The sequence below is a fragment of the Cricetulus griseus genome, chromosome 6 (genome assembly GCF_003668045.3).
Source record: "Cricetulus griseus strain 17A/GY chromosome 6, alternate assembly CriGri-PICRH-1.0, whole genome shotgun sequence".
Taxonomy (NCBI): Eukaryota; Metazoa; Chordata; class Mammalia; order Rodentia; family Cricetidae; genus Cricetulus; species Cricetulus griseus.
The window spans coordinates 34,328,275-34,353,104 of record NC_048599.1 but is presented as its reverse complement, the minus strand read 5'-3'; the positions used below and the strand labels follow the sequence as shown (position 1 = coordinate 34,353,104).

At 43.3% G+C, this 24,830-nt stretch overlaps 1 protein-coding gene across 2 annotated transcripts in view; it reads left to right on the top strand.

Moving 5' to 3' along the window:
* Dtd1 (D-aminoacyl-tRNA deacylase 1) overlaps positions 1 to 24,830 on the top strand; it is a 193,967-nt gene that overhangs the window by 30,296 nt on the left and 138,841 nt on the right. For both annotated transcript variants that reach the window (XM_027421610.2, XM_027421609.2), the window contains exon 4: positions 5,370 to 5,476. In XM_027421610.2, coding sequence (XP_027277411.1) covers positions 5,370 to 5,476 — 107 coding nt within the window. The remainder of the gene's footprint in view (positions 1 to 5,369; positions 5,477 to 24,830) is intronic.

Here is a 24,830-nt window from a genome sequence, read left to right as displayed (position 1 = left end):
CTTCTTACTACTTAAATCGTTTTAGCAGCATGAGTGAACTTTCAGCAGATGCTGGCTTTGGCAAGAACTGACAGGCAAAGTAATTATTCTGAATATAAATTTAGAAAATTACAGCGTGGGTTTGGTCTTTACTGTTCATGAGTGCAAGGCTGGCTGACTGTGGTATGGGCACATGCTCCCGTGTGCAAGTTTGGTACAGGTGTGTGACTGATTTTTTTTTTTTTTTCTAAATTGGTTAGTGTTTTCTGTCACTCATGTCTTCCTTCCCTCTTCAGCAATTGGCTTTCTTATTTATCCCTGCATGTCTCTGTTTTTAGACTTAGTTTGACTGTATTTTAACTTTCTTCTCCAATGGGGAACTGCTTCCACTTTCTTTTTTTTTTTTTTTTTTTTTTTTTTTTTGAGACAGGGTTTCTGTGTGTAGCCTTGGCTATCCTGGAACTCACTCTGTAGACCATGCTGGCCTTGAACTCACAGAGATCCTCCTGCCTCTGCTTCCTGAGTGCTGGAATTAAAGGCATGTGCCACCACCACACAGCCAACTTTCATTCTTAATTCCTATCTTTTGATGATTTCCGTAACTGATTTTGCATAGTGAAGAACAACCTAACCTTATGCGTTCCTTTTCTTACCTACAGTAAGTGTCTGTGGGGTGCCCATAAGTCCAGTGCTGGTGGCATGGCGGAGATTTTGTGTCTGTGCTGTCATGGTCTTATCTGGTGTGATGAGATGAGGACAGGCTCATGTGGGTGACTGCTATCTCATCCATTTTTTTTTTCCTTCTATAGTTTGGAATTTGAATGTCTCTCAAAGGCCCATTTATGAAAGAAACTGAAGCTTTGTTTTCTAGCTCTGGCTCTCGTGGAAGGTAGTGGGAACTTTAGGAGGTGGTGCCAGTGGAAGGAAGTGAGGTCACGGAGGGGCATGCCTTTGAGAGAGATACCAGAACTTAAGCCCCTCCTTTCTCTCTCTCTCTCTCTCTCTCTCTCTCTCTCTCTCTCTCTCTCTCTCTCTCTTTGAGACAGGTTTCTCTGTAGCTTTGGAGGCTGTTCTGGAACTAGCTCTTGTAGACCAGGCTGGTCTCCAACTCACAGAGATCCACCTGCCTCTGCCTCCCGAGTGCTGGGATTAAAGGCGTGCATCACCACTGCTCGCCCCCCCCCACCCTCTCTCTCTCTTTTAAAGATTTTATTTATTATGTATACAGTTTTCTGCCTGCATGCCAGCAGAAGGCACCAGATCTCATTCAAGGTGGTTGTGAGCCACCATGTGGTTGCCAGGAACTGAACTCAGGACCTCTGGAAGAACAGTCTGTGTTCTTAACCACTGAGCCATCTCTCCAGCCCCCCCTTTCTCTCTCTTTTAAAGAGTATTTTATTTCAGATGTTTTGTGTGTGTGTGTGTGTGTGTGTGTGTGTGTTGTATATGTGTGAGTGCCCTTGGAGGCCAGGGGAGGTGTTCCAGTGCTTGAAGTTGAGGTTAGAAGCAATTATGAGCTGCAGATGTGGGTGCTGGAAACTGGACTCTGGTCCTCTGTGGGTGGGGGGACAGGAAGGGCTTTCATCGCTCCACCCCTTGTCACCTTTTTTCCTGTTTCTCTGGGGTAAGCAGCAGCTTTGTTCTGCTATGTGTTCCCTGTAGTGAAGCTTTGTCTTGCCACAGGCTCATAGTGGCAGGCTTTAGAGACCATGGATGGAAAACCCTAAAAGTCAAAAGAACCTTTTCTTCCTGTGAGTTGAATGTCTCAGGTATTTTGTTATAGTAGCAGTTACCTGATGAACACACTGCCTCTCTTGGCTTCCCTTCCTTCCTGGCCTTATTTTCTTTCATATTTTTTTAATCTCATATCCTTAGCTCCCTCCACACTTCTGATCATGAATTGCAAGCCCGGCTCTTTCTTCATAGTCTGTACTGCAGTTCAGTTTAAAGAACTAGGGACAGTGTTTTATTTTATTTAAGTTTCTTTTTTATTTATATTTTGTGTCTTTCACATTATGCATTTTGATCCCACCCATCTCCTGTCCCCTTGTATCTGCTCTCTCTCCCTGCACCCCCCCCAATAAAACAAAATAAAATTTAAGTTAAAAAAGGAATACAAAAGATAAAAAGGAAGAAAGGGGAAATCTGGTCATGGGAGCTGCAGTGTGACGCAGTGAGTCTCGAGTAAACTCCTTGTAGGACAATATTGGAAACAATGCAAGAGGTGTAGGTGGGAAGAAACTCCTGTTCACCGCCGTAGAGTTCAAGTTCTCCATGGACTTCGGATGAGAAAAAAAAAGACTCACTCAGCAAGAGTCATGAGGATTCATAACTTTAGTGATCCAGGGTCTGGAAATACAGGAATACCGACGAATTTGTTGACTTTATGTTCTTCACCCCTACCCTTTACTGAAGAAATAAATAGTACATGTGCCTTTTTATCAGTTTCCCTTTGCTGCGTCCTGAGGGAATCCACCCAGTTTATGGGTTCTTTATGTTGTTTAGCCCTTCACCCGTCCTGAGCTAAACATCAGCCATTTATTTTTATTTTTATTTCAGTATGCACACACACAACATACTGGGTCCACTTAGCGGCCGTGTCCATACTTGTGTTACAAAGGTGTCATTGTAGGTCCTTCAGGGCCTCGAACACTGCTGCATTCCCACACAGGCTCCTGAAGTGGTCTTAAACTTCCCGTGAGGCTTTCTAAGCAGAATGTTGTTAGGGACCAGGATGTCTGAGCAAAGCCCAATGGTCAGAGACATTGCCGAAAGCTCTGTGTGAGACAAGATAGATTTCCTTGATTACTATGAGTCCATGATTTCAGCACCTAAGCTCAGTTAGTATCATAACTGCACAGCTGAGGTGTTTGCCAGCCAAATGGTTGATTCCTTCAGAAACATATTTTTGGCTCTGTAGTTTGTGTTAGAGGGTGGCCCCTTCCTGTAACGTGGCATTTTTTATCTCGTACCACAGGTGTATCCCCTTCTCTGGTACCTCTTGTCATGAAGTCCTGGGCCTGGTACACATCAATGCACAGAAGTAGCACACCACAAAAGAGCCTGGGTTAGGAAGAATTTGCAAGAATCTAGGGATTGCCCCTCTTGATCCCTCCTTGGAGTTCTATACTCAGGCCTGGCTGTTCATGCTCTGAGAAGCTCAGTTACCCATACTGTCCCCATGTGCTGACAAGTGGCTGTCTTCCCAGGCAAGCCCGAGGAGGTGTCTTTTCTGGAGACTCTGGTTTCTGCTGAAGGTTCCTAGAGCCCTTGCTACTGCCACTCAGGTTGCCTGGAGCCAGGCATCCATTTCTGTGTTGTAATCTTTGCCCCATGTGTTGCCATGTTCTCTAAGGAGACAGGGATGCTGAGAAGCACTGCTGTCTCCATGGAAGCAGGCTCTACACATGAGGATAGAGCTGCTCCAGCTGCCAGCAGCCTGCCAGGGCCATTCCCATGAGCTCTGCTACACAGTCCCAAGGGTTCAGATCAAAGCCCTGCAGCTTAACCTTTCCATAGCCTGATTTTTGAATGTATTCTTTTCCCCCATGCCTTTCTTCTGCTTGGTTTCTCCATGTCCCAGACTGTGTACCCAGTGTTGCTGTTTCCAGGAGTGACTCCTTCTTCCCCGATTGGGCTCTGAACAGATCCAAAGTGGAACAGAAAAGAAGTCTGAAGTCTGGGTGGTGAGAACACTTCTTGAGTGGCAGGGAACTGTCTATAGGAGATGGGCTTGGTTCAGGCTAAGGCTCTTGTCCATGTCCCTAATAGTCTTCCAAGTCCCAGTGGGTCATGGCCATGCTTCAGATAGTAGAGCTTTCATTTAACCAGGACAAGAAGCAGCAGCACATGCCTCTTGTTCACTCTATTTTCCTTCAATAACACCCCCCCCCCCAGTAAATTGACCATCTGACCATCTACTGTGATGACCAAGGCTCTTGCACTCTTATTACATTCACGATTACTGTCCTATTGGGTCATGGATTGGCGACCTGGGCCTTCTTGGTATGTGGTGAGAGTCAGTTGGGCATTGTCTAGAGGGGCATGGCTGCCAGCCTCCAGGTAAACAGTGAACCCTGATGTGAAGTGCTCAGTTTCCAGCTTGCCTGGGAAGGGCCTTGAACAGCTGCTGCTGAAGACCAGCTGGCTTTTTCGTGCCTGAAACATGTGGCATAAACATGTTGGACACGTGCTTGTCCTGCAGCTCTGGGTGGAACCCTGAGACTTATATTTAAGAATAACTCTATTATATCACCACATGAAACCAGATGTAATTTTGTAGATATGTTCTTGTCTTTTATTTTTAAAAGTGTATTTATTTTCCCTGGCCAGTATAATTTTTCTTGGGGACTTCACCCTTTGATCTGGACTGGAAAAAAAAGTTACCATTTTAAGACCTCTTAAAACCTGTCTTTGGATTTATTGTGTGTACAAATGGAAATTCAGATAATAGTTCTGTTCCCAACTGAAGAAAAACAGGAAAAGAAAAATAATTTCTTACCACTTGGAATGAGAACCATGGTGAAGCATGCACCGTATATCCTGGCAACAGAAATTCAAGGTTGGAAATAATTTCCTCCCTCCTGAGTCTGCCTGCAGCTTCCCTGAGGAGTGTAGATGGTGAAATTTGCTACTAATTGTAGCCATAATTTTAGCATGCAATTAAACACATGATTTCCTTCCCAGCTGATGTCTTTTTAGCTAGTATGATACAGATAAAACAAAGGCTCCGTTGATTTGAATGGCCACTTTAATTATAGGAGGTCACAGAAAGTCACTACTATTTGGGTACATTTGGCTCCCCACCAGGAACCACATTATCTTGCCTATAAAGATGGCAGGTTGCTTAGGTGCTTTTAATCCCGTCTCTAGTGTTGTTGTCTGTGTACTGAAGAAAGCCAATGTTTGTGTGTCTGTTTTGTTAAGTCCTCATGAGACTAAGGAGGAAGTAAACTGGGTGGGAAGAACCAGAGGGGAAAACTGTGATGTGGTGGTGGAAGCCATGGCTCTGGGAGAAAGATTCTGCATTGGAGTCATAAGCCTGCCTTAAACCTCGTGGGCCACAGTGAGGATGGATATGAAGAGCCTTTACTGGAAATGGGGCTAAGATGGCCTTCCTCAGTGGTTATGCCGGTTTGCCTTCCTGCCACATACACGGCATCCTATTGATGCTGTGTTGGCCTTCTTGGTGTTCCCGGGTCTTTTTTGCCAGTTCTCTTGCTGTAACATCTGGGCTGTTTACCTGCCTCTACTTCCCACACCCTTCATGGGGGCTGGCCATTTTGTCCTGTGTTGGCTGGCAGGCCCCATTGCCAGATTTTTTATTACATTGTTGTGCATGTCGTCTTTGGACAGATAAACTCTTGAATTTGTTTGAATTGTTCTTTCAGATGGCAAGTTTGGTGCCTACATGCAGGTGCACATTCAGAATGATGGGCCAGTGACTATAGAACTGGAGTCCCCTGCTGCTGGAGCTGCTAACTCTGACCCAAAGCAGGTAAGCCTGAAGTCTGGAGACTGTATCAATCTCGTGGGTGTAAGGAATGTACCTTGGCTTAGACTTGGTCTCTGCAGTAGTCCTCATCTTGTGGTGTAGGAAACACCTCATGGATGCAGCCTCATATTTATTTTAATTTTGTTCTTCTCAAAAATGTGTGTTTACACTGTCACTCCTGAGCATATAGTAGGCTTGACCATGCAGGGAAAATGTTCTTAGAAGGGTCTGGTTTTTCATTTTGGGCTGGACTTGGACTAGGTGTCATGGCACCCAGTTGCCACTTGGTGGCAGCAGAGCAGCAGCCCTGGCCAGCGCACCCAGTCAGAGTGGTTACCTGGATTGGGCTTTGTCCAAGGTGTGGGTAGAGGAGCCACTCAAGATTCTTTATGAATCTTCATTTTTCTAAGGCAACATCTGACCTGGATTTACTGGCAACTCTATAAGTGTTCGTGAAAAATGTAATTAAAATAGAGAAAGGAGATGTGTGATTGTCCTTGCAAACTTATGTTGTCCCCTTGTGCTTAGCATTTACAAAAGCTTTAATTAACGTATCCACTTGATAGGAACATGAGTCATGACAGGTGGTAGGCTGAGGTGTGTTTCTGCTCTTCTTTCCTGGCATCCTTCCCTTGCAAGGATGCTGTAAAGTGGAAAGATGAATTCCTATGGGGAAGCCATGATGGAAACTTGGGGCCGAGTAACTGTTAGGGAGCAATGGTTTTCTTCTTTCACTGATACTTTGTATTGGCTGAGAAGTCAGACTATGTGTGCAATATTATCAAGCTTCAAAAATGGAACTGAGGATGCTACCATTACTGATAACATTTTGTTTATTCTTATGTATGCTCTGTCTGCATGTATATCTGTATGCCAGAAGAGGCATTAAATCCTACTATAGATGAGCTGCCATATGGTTGCTGGGAATTGAACTCATGACCTCTGGAAGAACAGCCAGTGCTTTTAACTTCTGAGCCATCTCTCTACCCCCTACTGATGACATTTAAAAAAATACAAACAAAAAGAATCCACACGAAAATGTAAGCTTTGAGATAATTTGAGACTTACAGGAAAGCCTAACAGAGCCCCGGTGTAGTCTTTACCTGGTTTCCCTAGTTTGGATGTCTTATTTATAGTGATCAACATAGTTAACATTGATACAATACTATTAACTACATACAAGCCTTATTTGAACTCATTAGATGGCCTTCCCTCCCTCCCTCCTTCCTTCTCTCCTTTCCTCCCTTTGATATAAGGTATCACTTTGTAGTCCAGGCTGGTCTTGAACTCATGGGAGTTCTCTTTCCCTAAGTCTTCTAAATGCCAGGGTTATAGATAGGCATGAGCTACCATGCCCAGCTGTTGCTGGCTGCTGTCTCCTCCTCCTCATCTTCTTGGCTAGATCTTGCAAGGAGGCACCACTGAATGCAGTTTTGCTAGTTTTTGTTTAGCTATGCAGTATTCCATATGGCATTTAATTACAGTTGTCATTTCTCCTTTGACTTGTCTAATCTGTGACAGTTCCTTGGTTTTTTTCCTGGGTTTCATGACCTTGACACTTTCCATATGTGCTGTATGTTTTGTAGATCATTTCTCTATTTTGTTTTTGTGGTTACAACAAGTCATTGTGGTGTGGCAGGAATCTCAGTTCTAAAGTGATCCTTTCCTCTTTTTAGTGATGATTGTGAAGGTATCTGACACTGATATGTCTCACCATGGTGATGTTGACCTTGCCACCTGGTTAAGGTGGCATCTACCAGATTTCTCCATCCTTTGTGAAATCCTTACCCCTCCTCTTATCTGTCTTCCTTCTGGTCACGGCAGACACTTCTCTTCTTTGCAGGTAAAGAGGTCAGCAGATAGCATCAACCCTTCCCCCACCATCCCATTTCCAGCATAGCAGCAAAGCCTCCCTTCCTGGGCCAAGGCCAGCTTCTCCTTGGGCCAGAGCCAAAGTGAAATGAAAATCAGGGCCCAAGTTCAAAACGTCTTAGGGTGGTTTCCTTCCTACTACTGGTCCCTCCAGTGGCAGCCTTTCTCTTCTTCACATGTAGTTCTCTTAGAAACAGAGGTTCCTTAATTAGGGATTCTAAACTTTGTGATATCTCTGAGAAATAAGACAATATGTTTGAAAAAGAAAAAAATTTCAAGGTGGTGACAGAGTAGGGGCTCCTTGAATATAGACCCTTTTTGGTGGCACTGGTCACATCCTGTCCAGCCAGTCTGGCTTGGGCTAGACTGCCCCCTTTCCATGCTCTTAGCAGCCTTGCTCCCCTGGCTGTGTTGACTCATCATTGGTCCTTTCTGGCTCTCCCCTTTTCTGGTGCTGGGAATTGATCCCAGTGTCTCATGCAAGTTAGGCAAGTGTTGTCCCACTGACAGTCTTGGTCCTCCATGGGCTTTCAACTGTGCTTAGATAGCTAGAGCGTGTGCCTCAACCTCTTCCTTCTACTCTACCCTCATAGGGCTCAAGGTCCCCACTGCCCTCTGGTTGCTCTGCTTCATGACAGCTTTCATGTCCCCTTCCTTGTCCTTCCCAGCCATTCCTGCCGCTGTGGTCTGCTTGGTACTGGAAGCCACATTTTGCAGGATGGCAGTCTGTGTGGACTCTCCTCCTGCTTCTGGCTGTTCCTTTGATTTTATGTGCTTGCTATTCTTTAGTTTTGATGTAGTATTCTGCTTTAGCTGTATTTTGGGAAAATTTTAGTTATGAAGCTTTTCTATTCATTCCAAACAATTTTTTGAAATGGCATGTTGCACACCTGTAATATATACCATAAAACCTCACCAAAGAACCCCAGGGAGCCTCAAATGATTTTCTTTAAACATCAGAGGAAATTATGTTGATTTGTTAGGTTAAAGAAGACTTTCTGAGTCCTAACGGTCCTTTCTGTTTAAATTCATGTATTGTCCAATTTCACATCTGTAGCTTTTCCTGACCCTAGAAATTCATGCAGGTTTCCATCCTCTGGCTCTCCAGCAGGTGGCAGCCAGTGGGCACAGAAGGGCCAAGGTGACTGTAGTGCTTTCCTCTGCCTGCCTGTGGCCTCTCTATGCTTCCCCCTTCAGCTAGAGGGGCTTCGTCTCCCAGCAGACAGTGTCTTGGCTTGCTTCTTGTATGGACAGGAAGAGCACAGCCAAATTTGTTTTACTGATAGAAAAACATGTGTTTCTGTCAAGCAAGCTTTTAATTCTAAGTGTTTTATTTCCCCATTATATCCCAAATTCCTACAATTGCATTATGGAAAAACCATTCATTTGGCATGTTTCTGTGTTACAGAAAAATAGTTCTCTTGGCTAGGTTTTAGGAAATATCAACTCTGTAAGCCGTCTGTGCAGATGAACAAGGTGTGTTTGTGTGCAAGCTTGCGAGTGCCTGTGTGTGTGCATGCTTTTAGTTGTATGATGGTGTGCTGGGTGCTGGGAGGAAGAGGCAGATCCTTGCTCTCAGACATGGATTTAGAGTGACATAAACTAGGAAGGTCACAGTTAGCGTGGGCCACACAGCTCAGGTTCTTCCTTCCAGCTCTTTAGGGTCTTCCTAAAGCATGGAGCAGTTAATCCTAGGTTTTTCGGTCACCAAGGCTGGAGGGTCTCTATGGCTTAAATGGCAGTCCTGTCTGTTTTGCACTGCCTTGGTAACCTTCTCCGTGGTACACTCACTTGTGCTGCCTCTCCAGTCCATGGAGAGGACAACTAGGTTGGTTTCTCAGAGGAGAGGCTTCTCTGTACCTTTCAGTCCAGTGATGCCCCCAGGCATTGTCACACTGCCTTGATGGCCACTTCAAGGACTTGTTGCCATTTGTCAATCTCTTCTTGCTTCTCTGCTAACCCCACTTCTTCACCACTCCTAAGATGTATGCACTGTGTCTTGTTTGCTGCCATGCTCAGGAAGTGTGTCAGGGTGTGTAATTTGAATGTGTAGGCTGTGGGCTGTGCTGTCTGTGAATGCCCCTAGGGCTCTTTTTTTTTTTTTAATTCCTAGAGATATTTATTGCATTGAATACATAGTTCAGATATAAAGGTTTCTTTAAAAATTTATTGACAATTTCATGCATTCATATAGTGAGTTTTGGTCATTTTTACCCCATTACTTTCTCTTATCCCTTTCCCTGTCCCAATGAGCTTCTCACCTGTGTGTGTGTGTGTGTGTGTGTGTGTGTGTGTGTGTTACACTGAATTTTGTTATGGTTGCTGCCATAGGCATGAGTGAGGTGTTATTTGCTGGAGCACGGACAACTTATCAAGATCAGAAATGGCACTCCTTTCTCAGCAACCATCACTTGCCCATTTTCCCTTAGTGAGGGGTTGGGGCCTCATAAGGATCCTCCCTTATGCATTGTCTTGAGTTCTAAGAAGGCTACTGCCATTGCTGCTGCTACTGAGCTGGGCCAGCCTCTCAGGGAACAGAAGGCCTCAGCTGATATTCACGATGAAGAGAGAAGGATCCTCAGCTGTTATGATAAATCTTTCTGCCAAAAGCCGCTGAGCCCTACTGCCACATGTGCGCTTTACACCAGCCGCCTATCTGAGTTCTGCCTGCTGTGTGGATGGACAAAATAATACACAGACTTCTATTAGGTACAAAGCTGCTTGGCCAATGACTAGGATTCTCATCTGTTAGTTCAGTCTCAATTATCATAAATCTATATATTTTATAAGACTTATCTTATAGAGGATGCCTTTTGCTGGCACCCTCTCTTGCCGGTGGCTCACATGGCGCCGCTGGAGGAGGAAGGGGAAAAAAGGGACCCTTCCTATTTCTCCTTGCTTAAATATGAGTCTCCTTTCTATGTCACTTCCTGCCTGGATCACCACTTCTCCACTACATTTCCCAGAATCCTCTTTGACTCCTAGTCCCGTCTAACTTGCTGTCTGTCTCATTGGCCAAACAGAACTTTATTTAACAATCAATAAGATAAACATACACAGAAGTACTTTCCCCATCACTCAGCTATTTTCAAACTTGCCCTTGAAGCAGGGTAGATTCTTGAATCCCAGGGCTTCATTAGCCAGAACTCTGTTTCTGGGACTGGCTACTGCAGCATTTCTGCCTTTCCTATAGTCACATGAACAGCATGCCTGTCTATTTTATGTGGGACCCTACAGTATGGCTCCCATAATATATTGTGGTAGTGAGAAGAGGCAGGAAGAAGAGCATCCATGTTTCCTTTGTATGGCATTTGCAAAAGTCTCAGGCTGTGCAAGCTGAGTGGGAGCTGTTTCCCTAATGCATGTTGTGGGGAACAGGATTTGTTTGCACAGTGCATGGTTGCAGGTGCATAGGTTATCTAGATGCCTAGATAGTAGGAGATGTGCACCCTAGCCCCCTATTCCTAGGGTAGGAACTGAGTGGCAGCTATTTTCCTGACCCTCACAGATGGACATATCTCCTAGTGAGGCAGGGCAGTGGGTAATTGAAGGGGGCTTTTCTGGAGCTCAGAGCCCTCCCATTTCATAATATGGCCATGAATTCTTTATGTTCTCATTTGTTGACTGTAATTGAAAGCTTGACTAAGTAGAAACACTGAAAGAAGCTAGAAAAAAAGAACCTCTAACATGTATCTTTGCATGAACGAATGTGTTTATTGACAGATTACCGGAAGAGTTGACTAGTGCACACTGATGCCTTTAACTTTAGAAAGCTTTAACTATGTGCTCCACTGAGTACCACTGTTGCTTTGCCTCTAACTTCCTCTGTATGCTTTTCTGCCAGGGTCTATCCTTGTGCCTGGACCCTGGAGTACATTTGTAGGGTAGAACAGGGAATGAACTTCTTAGGAAAGAAGTCCATTTGGCTCATTTGCATATCCTTCTGGAGACAGGAATGGCCTTTAACCAGTGCTCGGCGATTCAGGTGAGGCTAGGACAATATGGCCTCTGCCAGAGAGCCTGGTGGAGGTGTCCAAACAGCCTGATACAGTTGCACTTGAGGGACCTATCCTGTGAGAAGTTCTGTCCAGAGGGAAGAGTCACATGGGCACCAGTTTGCTTTTTTATGGAAGAAATGCATTTGCTCCCTTCCTGTTCTTCTTTTTTTTTTAATGCTTGGCCTCTAGATTTGAATCCCTTGACTTTGGCCAGTTTCAGCAGGTACTTGACTTGCCCCGGGAGGAAGTTCACAGGTCTGGTTGCTGTCATGGAACTCACATTTTACCATTTACTCACAGTGTCTGTTCCACCACCTTAGTTTGTTGAAGAAATACTGGCTGAGTTTGCTTTATTTATGCTTCAGTGTTGTTGTTGCTTGTGCAGTGTTTGTCATGGTCGGTGTTGTGGTGGCACTGGTTTCTGGGTCTAGCCTGCTGTGTTAAAGGCCTCCTACCAGGGGAGGCGAGTATCTGTCCAGACCTCTCTCCACATGAAGAATCCTGCCTGGCTTTAATTCTTGTGGTCTGCACATCTGCTTTTCTGTGAGCTATGAAATAATAACAGCCCCATGGAGGAGTCGGTCGGATAGTGGGTGGGTGGGCTCCTGAGTGTCCTCAGCTCTGCCCACTACCAGAGGCAGCCAGGTAGCCTACTACATATCTCCAAGCAGACTCCCCTCCCCCTCCTGGAGGGGAGTTGCCAGGAATTCCTTTTGTTTCAGTTTTTTTTTTTTTTTTTTTTTGGTTTTTCGAGACAGGGTTTCTCTGGATGCGTTACCACTGCCTTGCTTATTTCAGTCTTTTAACTTCATGTGGCCATTGTCCTGAGTCACTCCACTGTAGTCTTAAGAAGTCTTTCTAGGACTCATGTGACTGAGCCTCTCTGCTTGAGAGCCCATTGATTGATGTTTGGATCAATTGGCTTTGCTCTTACCATCTTGAATCTATAGCCTGTGTTAACCAAATTGCAGAAATAAAAGCATTTGTTCCTTATGATTAGGATTTGGATGGCAATTTTGAAACTATGTTTCACTCCCCTCTATCTCCAACACATAGACCATTTTGAATTGCACTAAGACAAAGCACCTATTTTGCTTTAAACCAATCTCTCAGGACTCTAATGAGTTAGTGCCTTAAAGTTGAACCACTTCATTTGTTCCTGCATGTGGGCGTTGGACAGTTTTAGTTGTTTTATCCTCCAATTTTAGTTGTGGTAGATTAACAACCCTCACCTTCGGACTTGATCTGCCTGAGGGTACAGCATCCTTTTTGTTTCTAAGGATTGATCATTTCTGTTTTCCCCTGGGTTTTGAACTTAGCAATAATTTCATCACAGAGACTCAAGATTTTATTTATGGATCCTTAACTTTTTAAGTGATTTATCAGGAGTCCTAGGTAATTATAAGAGCTGTTCTATACTCCAGTGGTGTTTTGTAGAACACGGTGTTAAAGCACTTCAGCCATTGGAACAAGAATGGTCTGGAAGGGATAGAAATGTAATGTTTGCTATAATTGCTTTAAAGCTGTGCTTAATACATAAAACACTGAAGTACATAACGATTTTTGCCAAAATAATACATTTTGGGGTTAGTTTAATGACTGAAAAGGCATTTGCTATTTTGAATCTAGTCAATCTTTAAGAGACTATTGGCTAAAGTGGGCTTTTAGAGGTTCACAAACTGTTCTGAGCTCAGCCTTGTGTGTGTGTGTGTGTGTAGAAAGAGAGACACACACAGAGAGAGAGAGAGAGAGAGAGAGAGAGAGAGAGAGAGAGAGAGAGAGGAGACACAAAGAGAGGCAGAGAGAGGGAGGGAGAGAGACACACACAGACAGACACATGCACACACACACACACACACAGAGAGAGAGAGAGAGAGAGAGAGAGAGAGAGAGAGACAGAGACAGAGAGACAGGGAGGAAGAGAGGAGGGAGGAGTTTCAAGGACTTCTGTCACATTTTCCAGTGGTCTGGAAAATGCTCCTGGACAGGAGGCTGCTGTGTCTCTCTCTGTTAGAGTCACTGTAGGCTGGTGATGATTGAGTTCATTGAGGGATGGGCTCAGGACTCAGGCCAAACAAGTACACAAGGTACTTGCTAAAATGCAGAGTTCTGGGCCTACCTACGGTTTCTGAACCAGAGCTCTGGCCATGTGTGGATATAGGTTAAGAAGACGAGTAAATTTCTGTTTCTAATCATGTTCTCCACAAGCACACGGACATTTGAGAGCAGCTGGACCACAGGGAATCTGACAGTGCCATTTCCATCTGGATCAGGTGTTGGTCTCTTCCCTGCCGCCCTTCCCTCCCTCCCTGCTGCATTGTGTCTAAAAATAATCTGCAACCAGTGTTTGTGCAGCTGCCAGGGAACAAGATGGCTGGGCTGGATTATTGAGGTCACATGTGAAGTCATTCTCCTTTGTCAATTCCCGCTGAGTCTCCTAACCCCACTCGTATACATGAACTGATGAAAATGCTGCCTGAGTGTGATGCCTTCTTGCCACAACTACAGATGTGTTAGGGAAAATGCAGCCTACTACATTAATGACTGATGACTGGCCTCTCCACTGAGAGACACTGAGGCATGTGCTGGTGAAATCACTTGTTCTTGAAAGCAATGAAATCAGCGTGGGTGTTGCTCAATGGCCACACAGTGGTGTAGTTTCTCAAAAGGTGATTTATAGTTCCATTTGGGGGGAGGGCACTGTGTATGGACTGCCTTACTCTTTTGTTGTCATATTAATGGGACTAGAATAAAACCCCAGGATGATCCACATCTTAGTCTTTGCATGGAAATTGCAATGTCTTGAAATCCATGAATGCTGATGTTCCCCTGGGCAGTTGATGATCATTTACATTTAAACTCACACTAGGCATTGTTAAATGTTCCTGTTTTACAGGTATTATTACCTATGAAGTTCATGGTAAAAGCTTTCCTCAGCCAATTGTAAACCAGACTCCTGCAGTTATTTGCTGGTTGTTGAATAAGCATTATGTTTTTTTTCCCTTCCTGTGTATTTCAGTTCATCCATCTGAAATGAATTCCTTCTTTGTCTCTGCCTGTTGACATATTTACCTTTTATTATTAGTATATATGTGAATGTGTGAATGTGGGGTGCGTGCATGCGTGTGTGTGTGTGTGTGTGTGTGTGTGTGTGTGTGTGTGCATGTGAATGTGGGAACATGCCACAGTACATGTGTGGAGGTCAGAGGGCACTTTTTGGGAGTTGGTTCTCTCCTCCCACCGTGTTTTGAGATAGAGTGTCTGTTGTTTCGGTCCTGCTTGTGCTGTGTATATCAGGCAAGCCAACCCCCAAACTTCTGGACCATTTCCCTCTCTGCTTCCCACCTTACTGTTGAAGTACTGGAATTACAGATGCATGGTACTGCCTCTGGCTTTTTACTTAGTCTTTAGCGATCAAACTCAGGTCATCAGGCTGGAGCCATCTTGCTGGCCTCAGTATTCCCCATCTTTTAGGGTCCATTTCAGATAGTGCTTCATTCATGCTGCTCATCTCAGTCCCTCCAGATGCACCCTCCTTGCTTTGAGTCTCCTGTATGTGGTATGGACATGCACTTGGAGAAAAGCCCACGTGCATTTACTTTTTAGTTTACTTGTTGACTTACTCACTTATGTGTCTAGCAAGATGTCTACTCATACATCAGTCCATTCACTTAACCACCTACTTATATAGCCCTTCAACAGCTGCTTATGTACTCTGTGCTGGCTCTACATGTAAGCTTAACACTGTACCTCAAGCATGTTGTAAAGGGACTCATGTACAAACATACAAAGTAAGTATAATTTGAAATTGTGACAGCATTAAGAAATAAAATGGGATTAGATATATAAAATGTTGCTATCTTAAAAGCACAGGTGCTGAGGAGGTTCACTGAGCTCAGGGGAGCAAACTACATGCAAAACTGGAGGAAGAATGTGGATGATACAGACTTCAGGGCAGTGTAGCTGGAGCATGGAGGTGCCATGGAGGCAGTAGGAAATGAGGCTGTGACTTGGTCTGATGGAACAAGGCATCTAGCACCAGGTGTCGCAAGCAATTTTGATTGTGGCATTAGTGGGCTCAAGAGTTACTGGAACAATGAGAGCTTGCATGTGTCTGTGGCTGAGTGATGCTGTAGATTTAGGAAGGATGGGCTACATAGACAGGGTATCAAGAAGAGCATTGGAAGGTTGCAGTAGCAGGTGGGTGAGCAAATGAGAGATTCTAAGTGTGAGGTGGAGGCATAAAACCTTCCACAATAGACATTTTCTTTTTTCTTCAATGCTTTGTGTCAGATTTCTTTCCTACTGTGGTCTGAACTTGAGGGAGACTATAAAGTCTAACCTTCCATGGCACATTATAAGAAAGACCCTGTTCCTTATGGCCAGAATGGTGGAGGGAGTCCATTGTATATCTATGACAAGATCATGCATTGGAATCAAGGGTGTAATTTTTGCCCTTGGGCATAGGCTGGCACAAAGTCAGAACACCCATCTGATGGAGTTAAGCAAGCAGTTCCAGAGATGCGGCTCCTCCTTTAAGTTCAGTGGGAAGCCCGCTTTACTGTTGCCCAGTTCCCCTAAAATGCAAACCAACCTATGAATTATACAGAGTATTTGAAAAGCTCAAGAAACATTTATATTGAATTCAATTTATGTATACCATTTTAGCTAATATTGTCAGAATCTAAATTTTTGGAGCTTGTCAGAGAGAGAGAAAAAAGGATTTATTTTTGGCAAAGTATATTCCCTGGTGTTCATTGATCTTGGAAATTGCAGGAAATAATTATCAGAAGGGAGGTGGCAGCTGGAGAGGTACAGCAGCCATCCAGGATGAAGGCGGCTTCTCCTGCTGTGGGCCCTAGGGTTCTTCCTACTGGTGGCAGGTTCATAGTCTCAGTCTCACAGGCCGCTTCCTACCCCACTGGTTCCGTCATCTCACAGGCCACTTCCCACCCCACTGGTTCCGCCATCTCACAGGCCACTTCCTACCGCACTGGTTCCGCCATCTCAATGAATTATTTTTTTTCTGTCAGTATGGAACACAAAAGCATTGCACTTCTGTGAAGATTCTTCACATGAAACTTATTCCTTTGACTACTTTCCATAAAATGTGAAGTCAATTTCTTTTTCTATTTTTAATCATGAAAGTGAAGCCCGGAAGCCTCAATTTCTGTGTAATGGAAAGATCTAAGTTTGTGGCCTTGTTTCCATTTTCCACTCCTCCTCCTCTGTCAGGAACACGATACCCACATCATATCCCCCAGGCAGTGGCTCCGTTCAGAAATGGCATTGCTGTTAGACTGCAGAGGGAGGGCAAAGGCTTTTATTAACTGTTGGTGTCATTGTTGGGTCACGAAACCTTCAGGGGATAAATACAATTCCTGTAGAATTTCATTCAAACTCCAGACTGGGTCTCTGTGGGGTTTTCCTGCCCCCCCAATCTCATGTTGTCCCTTTGCCCCATTCATTTCCCCTGGGATGAGTCTCTTATTATTGTAATTATTATTATTTTTAAATTTGAAATGAGCAAGCATGTAATGAATGGAAAGTACCAATTTAGAAAAGTTATTTTTAACAGTGAGCTTTTAATAGTATTCCTGGGTAGAAAGGTATTTTTATAGAAACAGCTCTTTTTCCATCATTTATTTTTCTTGTGAACCCAGAAGATAGCATTTTTGTATCAGTTTTTTGTTACACATAATACATAAAATTAATATTCTTTGAAAAATTAAGGAGCTTAAGATACATAAAAACACTTGACTCTAATCTTTTACTCTCTGAGGTAGCACTATTGATGACTGAGTGCCATTGATTTCTATCTAGACTTAATAGAATATACTATTTTCTCTGTTCATGGAAAATATGTAATGTCTCCAGGTGTATAGACAGCAGTTTTATGTGTTGCAGTGGAACATATATAACACAGAACTTGCTGTTTACCCATTTTGAGCACACAGTTCCATGGCATTTGTACACCCATGTTGTCTGCAGCCATTACAGCTGTCCTTCACAGAGCAATGCCATTTTTTCAGAAGTGAAACTGGACTCATAAAGTAACAATTACATTTCTGACCCTGGCAGTGATGACTTATCTTTGAATTTGGCCATTGTATGTATCATCACATACAATACGTATTGTTTTGTAACCGGCTTACTTTATCATGATGTCTTCAGGGCTCATCCATGTCAAACTTTATGTGTGGGTCAAAATTTTAATGGCATAATAAAAGTCCACTGTATATATATTTTGTATTTCGTTTATCCATCATGGCCATTTGAGCAAACATTCACATGTGTGGTAAACTATTCATACTTTTCTAGTTACAGACAAGTTGGCAGAACATTGCTTAGAACTTTTATTTCTTTTCTTTTTTTTGTGAGACCTTTTAAAAGTTAGTTGTTGAGTTGATGTCCCTAGCCCCTGCATTCATTAATATTTCCTGAAAATAAGGACATTCTCTCACAGAACTCCTAAACTCCCACAGAAATCAGAAAATCACCATTATTTCATCAGCATTCAATTCTCAGGTCCCTTTCACATTTCACTACCTTTGCCAGTAAAGTCTTTGATAGTGAAAAGATCTAGTTCAGAACCATGTTTTGTATTTAATTGTCAGTATTTTCAGTGTCCTTCATTCTAAGCTAGTTTATCATTTTATCATAATCCTGATTTGGTAGGATATAGGCATTGTTCTGAAGACTGTCTTTCATTTTGGTTTGTATGATGTTCTTCCAGAGTTAGATGTAGTGTGTGTGTGTGTGTGTGTGTGTGTGTGTGTGTGTATGCATGTGTGCACATGTTTTTGTATTGTGTGTCTTAGGTGCATACATAAGGAAGCTCTTGGTACCATATACAACATTGTTCTAAAGCTTACTCTCACCATCCTACAGTATCACTATTTTTGTTTCACAGATATCTGGTTACTTTATCTGAACTGTAAGACAGGGTTCCATTTTATGAATAGACTGTGTTCTGTTTAGCTATTCTCCTTTTGCTAGATTTATGGAGTCATTGGAAAGCTTTTGCTATTATTAAAGTGATGCAAAAATTATTGTGGATATTTTCCTTTGTAGATTTAGATTCTCAAGGTAATAGAAAATTGCTTCTCTGTAAAATTTGTTATTAAAAAATCAAGATATTTAAAACTTGCTAAAGGTACAGAGAATAATATTACCACACCTAGCTGTACAAATGCTAATATTGGCTCTAGAATCTTTAAGTTGTTAAATTATTATCCCATTCAATAAAGAATGAACCAAGGAGCTTTTCTGGGTCTTATTCTAAGTTAGTGTCTTACTGAGTGAAAATTATTATTAGTGATAAAATTGCCCCAAATGTGTATAGCCTTTTCAAAAGAAAGATATTTTGGGGAAGTTAGTCAGATTAAAAAAAAAAACAATAGAAATGTGGGCTTACGTTCCAGATATGACCTGTGAATACAATACTTTTCCTTTAGATTTCTTTCATGTCTATTTTAATAGAATTTAATAAAATGAAACAGGAGGAGGAATCATCAAAGGTTAAGAATAGCAGGCCTGAAAGAATAGCTTGGAACCTGCCTAGAGTCATTCCTCATCTTGAATCCCTTGCTTGCTTGTTGATAAGACGAGACACACACAGGGAGGCATCCTGAACCATTTCAGTCTCAGGATAGACTGTGGTAAATCAGTTATGTAACCGTGAGTGGCAGCAAGCAATGCAAGGGAGGTGAGGAACCAGGTTGGGCTTCAGCTTACTTTGCCAAACCATGGGAAATGGAACTCTCTAGAGATAATCAAATTAGTTAATTGGTCTGGGATTTGGAGAAGTGGTACTGACAGTGTAAGGAGTTTTATTGAGCTGGAGGAGGATCCTGTCTCCTAATTCACACATTTTCAGGAAGAAGTGATTGTGGCCCACAGTTCCTGGTCTGCCTGCAGTAAATACTTGACTTTTTTTCATGCATCATAGTCCCACAAGTTCTGGACAAAGGTCATCATCACTTAGATTCCAGCTCTAACCAGCTTTGACCGTGTGATCTCAATACCTACAACATAGTCTGCATACCTGCCTTAGTGGAGGTTTTGTGGGTCTTTAAATTGTTTTGAGATATAGCAGTCATACATATTTATAAAATGTGACACACACATGTGTGCTTGCACAAATATGAGAGGATAGAGAGAGAATGAATGAGAATAAAAGTAAATCCCAGGCCTGCCTTGAACTTAAACCTACTGCTTCAGCCTCATAAGTGCGGTATACCACTCTGTCCTGTACAATGTGACATTTAAATGTATACAGTATGTAACGATCAAATCAAGGTAACTTGCATAACTACCACCTTCAACATTTCTTTGTATTGGGAGCACTCAGAACCCTTCCCAATGGCTGCTTTGCACTGGACAGTAAGTCATTGCCAATCATAGCTGCTGCACTGTGCTACAGAAAAGTTCTAGGAACCGAGCACCTGCATACCTCTCCCCAGCACTTTCCTGAGACACTGGTAGCTACTGTTTTCTCTTCCCCTGTGAGGTCAACTTACTGTCTTCTGCATGGAAGTAAGAACATGAAGTGTTTGCTTTTCTGTGCTTGCCTCATTTCACATGATATAATGCCCTTCATGTTGCCACAAGCCACAGTTCCTTCTTTAATGGATGAATGATATCCCATTGTATATATGCATTCATAGCACATTTTGTTTATCCCTTTCTGTGGGAGACAGTGATGTTGAGTATTATCTTGGCCATTATAAATAAACAGGGCTATATTTGTCTCTTTAACACTAGCAACTTTCTTTGTAAGAGGCTAAAGTATATTGTAAAAAAAAAAGTGTCATTATGGACTTGAAATGAGCGACTTTTTTTTTTCATGCTGTAAAACACACTGGGATGCCCAGACTTTGCTTGTGGTCAGCATGTTGGTGTGGTGGGCTATGCACAGACTCCCTGGGCTTCTTCTGGCCCAGGAAATGGCTCACCCCATTTCCTCTTTTTTAAGGTTGGGGGAATGTACACAATGCCCAGTGTATCTTCTTCCTTTATTTTCCCCCATAAAGACACTTTGGAAGCTGAGAGCAGAAGCAAGGCTGGCAGCTAGGTACCTGGGAATTCCAGGCTATGTGGCCCTGTCACAGACTTGCTGGATAACTTGTCCTAGCATCAGGCTGGAAGTCTGGGTCTCTATTGTTTAAAGACCTGCCTGTCTGTGGTGTTGACCTTTGGCCACATGGATTACTTCTTGGTTGCTTAGCTGCCATTTTGCTATTCTGCTGATAGTTTTTCTTTGGGCCTTTGTTCTCAAGATTTCCAGGATGGCCTGGAAATCTTCACTGGGGACTCTTGTGGCTTTGCATGCTTTAGTCTCTATACCTTGATGGAAATCAGATGTCAGAAGAAAGGGGCATGCATGTTAATAAGCCATATGGGCCTGATTGCAATTCAGACTCATCAGCCCTGACCTTCTGAGATGAACCACTTACATTTGGCGTTAACTCGAGCTCAACAGAACAAAGTGAAGCCCCAATGGTGGAGGAGAGCAAGTCCCACTTTCTCTGCCCTTCAATCAACCCAAAAACTCTCAAAGGCCAAGTATTTCAGAAATAACAAATGCAAATAACTTCATGTTTGTATTCTGAATATATGTCTTCCAGAATAGGTCGGTGTTTTCATTGGCTTTGAGTGGGAGTCTAACCTTTATACTTGACCGACAACCATATATGTAAAAATTGGCACAGTTGCCTGCATTTGGTTCCTTTCTGTAAATATTTGCTGACAGCTTTTTATATGTCAGATTCTTCATCATGGAAAGAAAAGGAAGACATAGCTTCTTTCTTTAAGAGGCTCCTGTTTCAGTGGGATAGAAGTCATATTGAGGTAGTTCTTAGAGGATGCTCTTTTGTTTTAGGGAGCAAGAGGGATATGCAGAGCATGCAGTGAGGTGTGGTTGTCAGGACAGGTGTGCATGAGTCACTGGTAGACTTCTGGGCAAGAAGTAGCCAGGTGTGTGTCAGCTAGTCTTATGTCAACTTGACACACAAACTAGAATTATCTGAAGTGAGGGAACCTCAGCTGAGCAGATGCCATCCTAAGATTTGGCTGTAAAGGCCTTTTCTTAAGTAGTGATTGATGGGAGAGGGCCCATCCCTGGGCTGGTGGTCCTAGGTTCTATAAGAAAACATGTTGAGCAAGCCAGAGGCAGCAAGCCATTGAACAGCACCCCTCCATGGCCTCTGTAGCAGCTCCTGCCTCTAGGTTCCTGCCCTGCTTGAGTTCCTGTCCTGACTTCCTTCAATGATGAACAGTGATATAGAAGTGTAAGCCAAATAAATTCTTTCCTCCCCAACTTACTTTTTGGTCACAGTATTTCATCACTGTAATAGAAACCCTAAGACACCAGGTCTGAAAGTGAGATCCCTTCCTGGGAGAGTGAGAACAAGGAGGGTTATTTGGTGTAAGAAGAAATAGTAGGTCTGTTGGTGCAAGAAAGCTATAGATGGGGAGGACAGTGGGCCTGGAGAGGCTACCAGATGATCGTGACACTCAAAGTGTTGGCATGGAACTTTCACTTAGTCCTTAGGCACTCTGCTGCCACTGAAGAGTTAAACAGAGTTGAATGTGCATATCTGTTCTGTAGGTATTACCATGTAGCAGAATGTCAGAGTTGGCATGGAACTTTCACTTAGTCCTTGGGCACTCCGCTGCCACTGAAGAGTTAAACAGAGTTGAATGTGCATATCTGTTCTGTAGGTATCACCTTGTAGCAGAATGTCAGACATATTGGACTGGACATGGCAGGGCACCTACCTGCACTGGGTCTAGAAAGAGAGTTGCAGAGCAGGAGACAAATGGACTGGGGTGACAAGTAGAGTGAGATTATCAGCCTAGATGGGGTCCACATTGGGGGTAGTGCTCTGTTCTCTTGTATGTATGTATGAATATATGTATGTATGATGTATAAATTAAGTATGTATGTATATATGTATGTAAATATATGTAAGCATGTATGATTTTTAACTATTTTATGTGTATATGTATGTGTGTTTTGCCTGCATGTTTGTCTGTGTGCCATGTGCATGCCTGGTGCTGTCAACAGAAGACAACATCAGATTCAAGAGGACTGGAGTTATAGATGCTTTTCAGTGGTCGTGTGAGTGCTGGGAATCAAACCTGGCTCCTTTGGAAGAGCAGACAGTGTTCTTAACTGCTGAGCTATCTCTTCATTCCTGGGCAATGATGTTCAAAGGGCTCTGCTGATCTCTGAATTAATGTGGCTCCTGCAGGACCAATTGTTCCTCTATCCTTTTGCTGTCATTACTGGGGTGTCCCTCAACAAAACCACAGTGCCTGTGAGTTGGTGAGGGGATAGGAGATAAACCTCCTCCAGAGATGGTTTCAGGGAACAGCATCTGCTTTATTGTACATGAGCAGCTACTAATATATGGAAGCCCATGGACTGTTGTTGGTTAGCACATTACCTTGGATTGGATAATGAGCTCGCATCCCACCAGAGTCTCTATGTGGAAAAAGCACATTGAAGGAGACGTAGAGAGTGCAGACTCAGCCATAGGCCAGCTACTGGCTACCCATGCTTCTTCAGAATTCTGTGTTCTGACTCCAGGAGTATGGTGCGGCATGCTTCTTATTTAGAAAGTGCAGTGTACCAAGTATGTGGCTGCCGGGTCATGCCCGTATTTCTCCTACATCCTCTCTGATTGTTTTGACTAGTAGCAGGCAGCAGGGGAAGACAGCAGAAACTCACATGGTGGATGTCTCCTTTGTGCATGAGCACATGTCATGGCTTCATAAGACTTCACCAACGAAAAGCAGATTCATAGGTAAACACTAAGAATTTCAAGACAGCAATGCAGAGCCTTAAATAAATGCAGACCTCTATGAATGTGGGGACTATGTGCTTGTTCAGTTCCCATGCCTGTAAGCTCAGCCCTCCCTCCCACTCTCCCTCCCTCCCTCCCCCCTCCCCATCCCTCCTCCCTCCCTTCCTTCTGACTCACCTCTTCTCCCTCCTGGCCACTCACTCACCTGGGTTTTCACTCCATCCCGGGGTTGCTTTGTGCCTCACTCCCAGGGTCCCACTGCTTCCCCCCATTCTTTTGTCAGATTTATTCCCTCTAAAATTTTGTTTCTTATTTAACCTTCGTAATTTGTTGTCTAGAATGTCAGTTCTCCAAGAGTGATATCTTAGCCCACTTAGGGGTAGACAAGAGGTGTTCAGAATGGAATATATATGTCCTTCCCTGCAGAAGGACATATGTGGGCTGTGTGACAAAGTAGGCATCATACATTCATAGCAGATGGAAGATTTCTCAGGAAGTGGTAACTGGGCAACTGGTTGGCAATTATGGAAAATTAATCATTCAGATCCTTAGTTTATGCTACCCCTTAGAATACTTTGCAGTGTAGTTAAAGAGATAAATGTAATTTAAAAGAATCTCACAGAGGGTCCTGGCCCTCCTAAATATCAAAATGTATTACACCACTGTAGTCCTGAAAGCAGATGGTGCTAGCAGAGTGGGAGAGAAAGCTATTAGAAGACTAGATGAAAGACTTGAAAGACAATGGACGGTTTATGTAGAGTTGGATTCTCATAAGGGCAGTATTTCAGATTAGTGGCCAGAGTTGGATTTTCAGAAAAGGCATTAGGACATCCATTCAATTATTTTTAAAAATTGAGTGAATAGTAGGAAAATACAGTATGCACACCATTATATGAAATACATATATCTCTAAAGGATATCTGTAGTGCCATTCTATTTATGTCAAAACAGAAACCATCTGTTGGTACGTAACCAGTCTGGCTGCCTCCCACTGTTGTGGATCCCTTGCGTCTAACACATTCTGGTAAAGAGAATTTTTATTCCACCCCCTTTTTTTGCGATACTGTTTTAGATATGTAGCACAGGCTGGCCACAATGGGGATTCAACTGCCTATGTGTTCTGAATGCTGGGGTTACAGGTATGTGCTGCTCATTTATGCCCAGCCTGGAGAGGGTTTACCATAACCCCCTCGTGGCTGTCCTGTTGAGAGTTGCTGCACTGAACTCTGTGGCCTTTCTGCAGAGCTCTGCTGTTGTACTTGGGGTTGGTGTTAGAATTCCCAGGTCCTAGCACAGACAGGGCTGAGCCTGGGCAGCTGAACTGCACCCTGTCAGATCAGCATGGCCTAAGTGACTCTATTTGCATAGCTGAAGCTGAGAGCCATGTTTTTGTTTACCTGACATCCCATGGGATATAAATCAGGATTTAGACTAAGAACACTGTTTAAAGCAGAAGGCATCAAGCTAATAGATTATTTACTTATACTGGGATGCAGAATGCCTGCCAGTCATCTGTCCAGAGGATTCAAGGTGAAGCCTATCACTGATTCCCATCCTCATGGTTTTCATGACTTCTGAGAAAGCCTTTCAGCAAAATGATCAGTGATTGGGCAGAGCCTACATGGCACTGTCTGAGTTGGCTGTGATACAGGAGACAGGCTATAGGCACTCCAA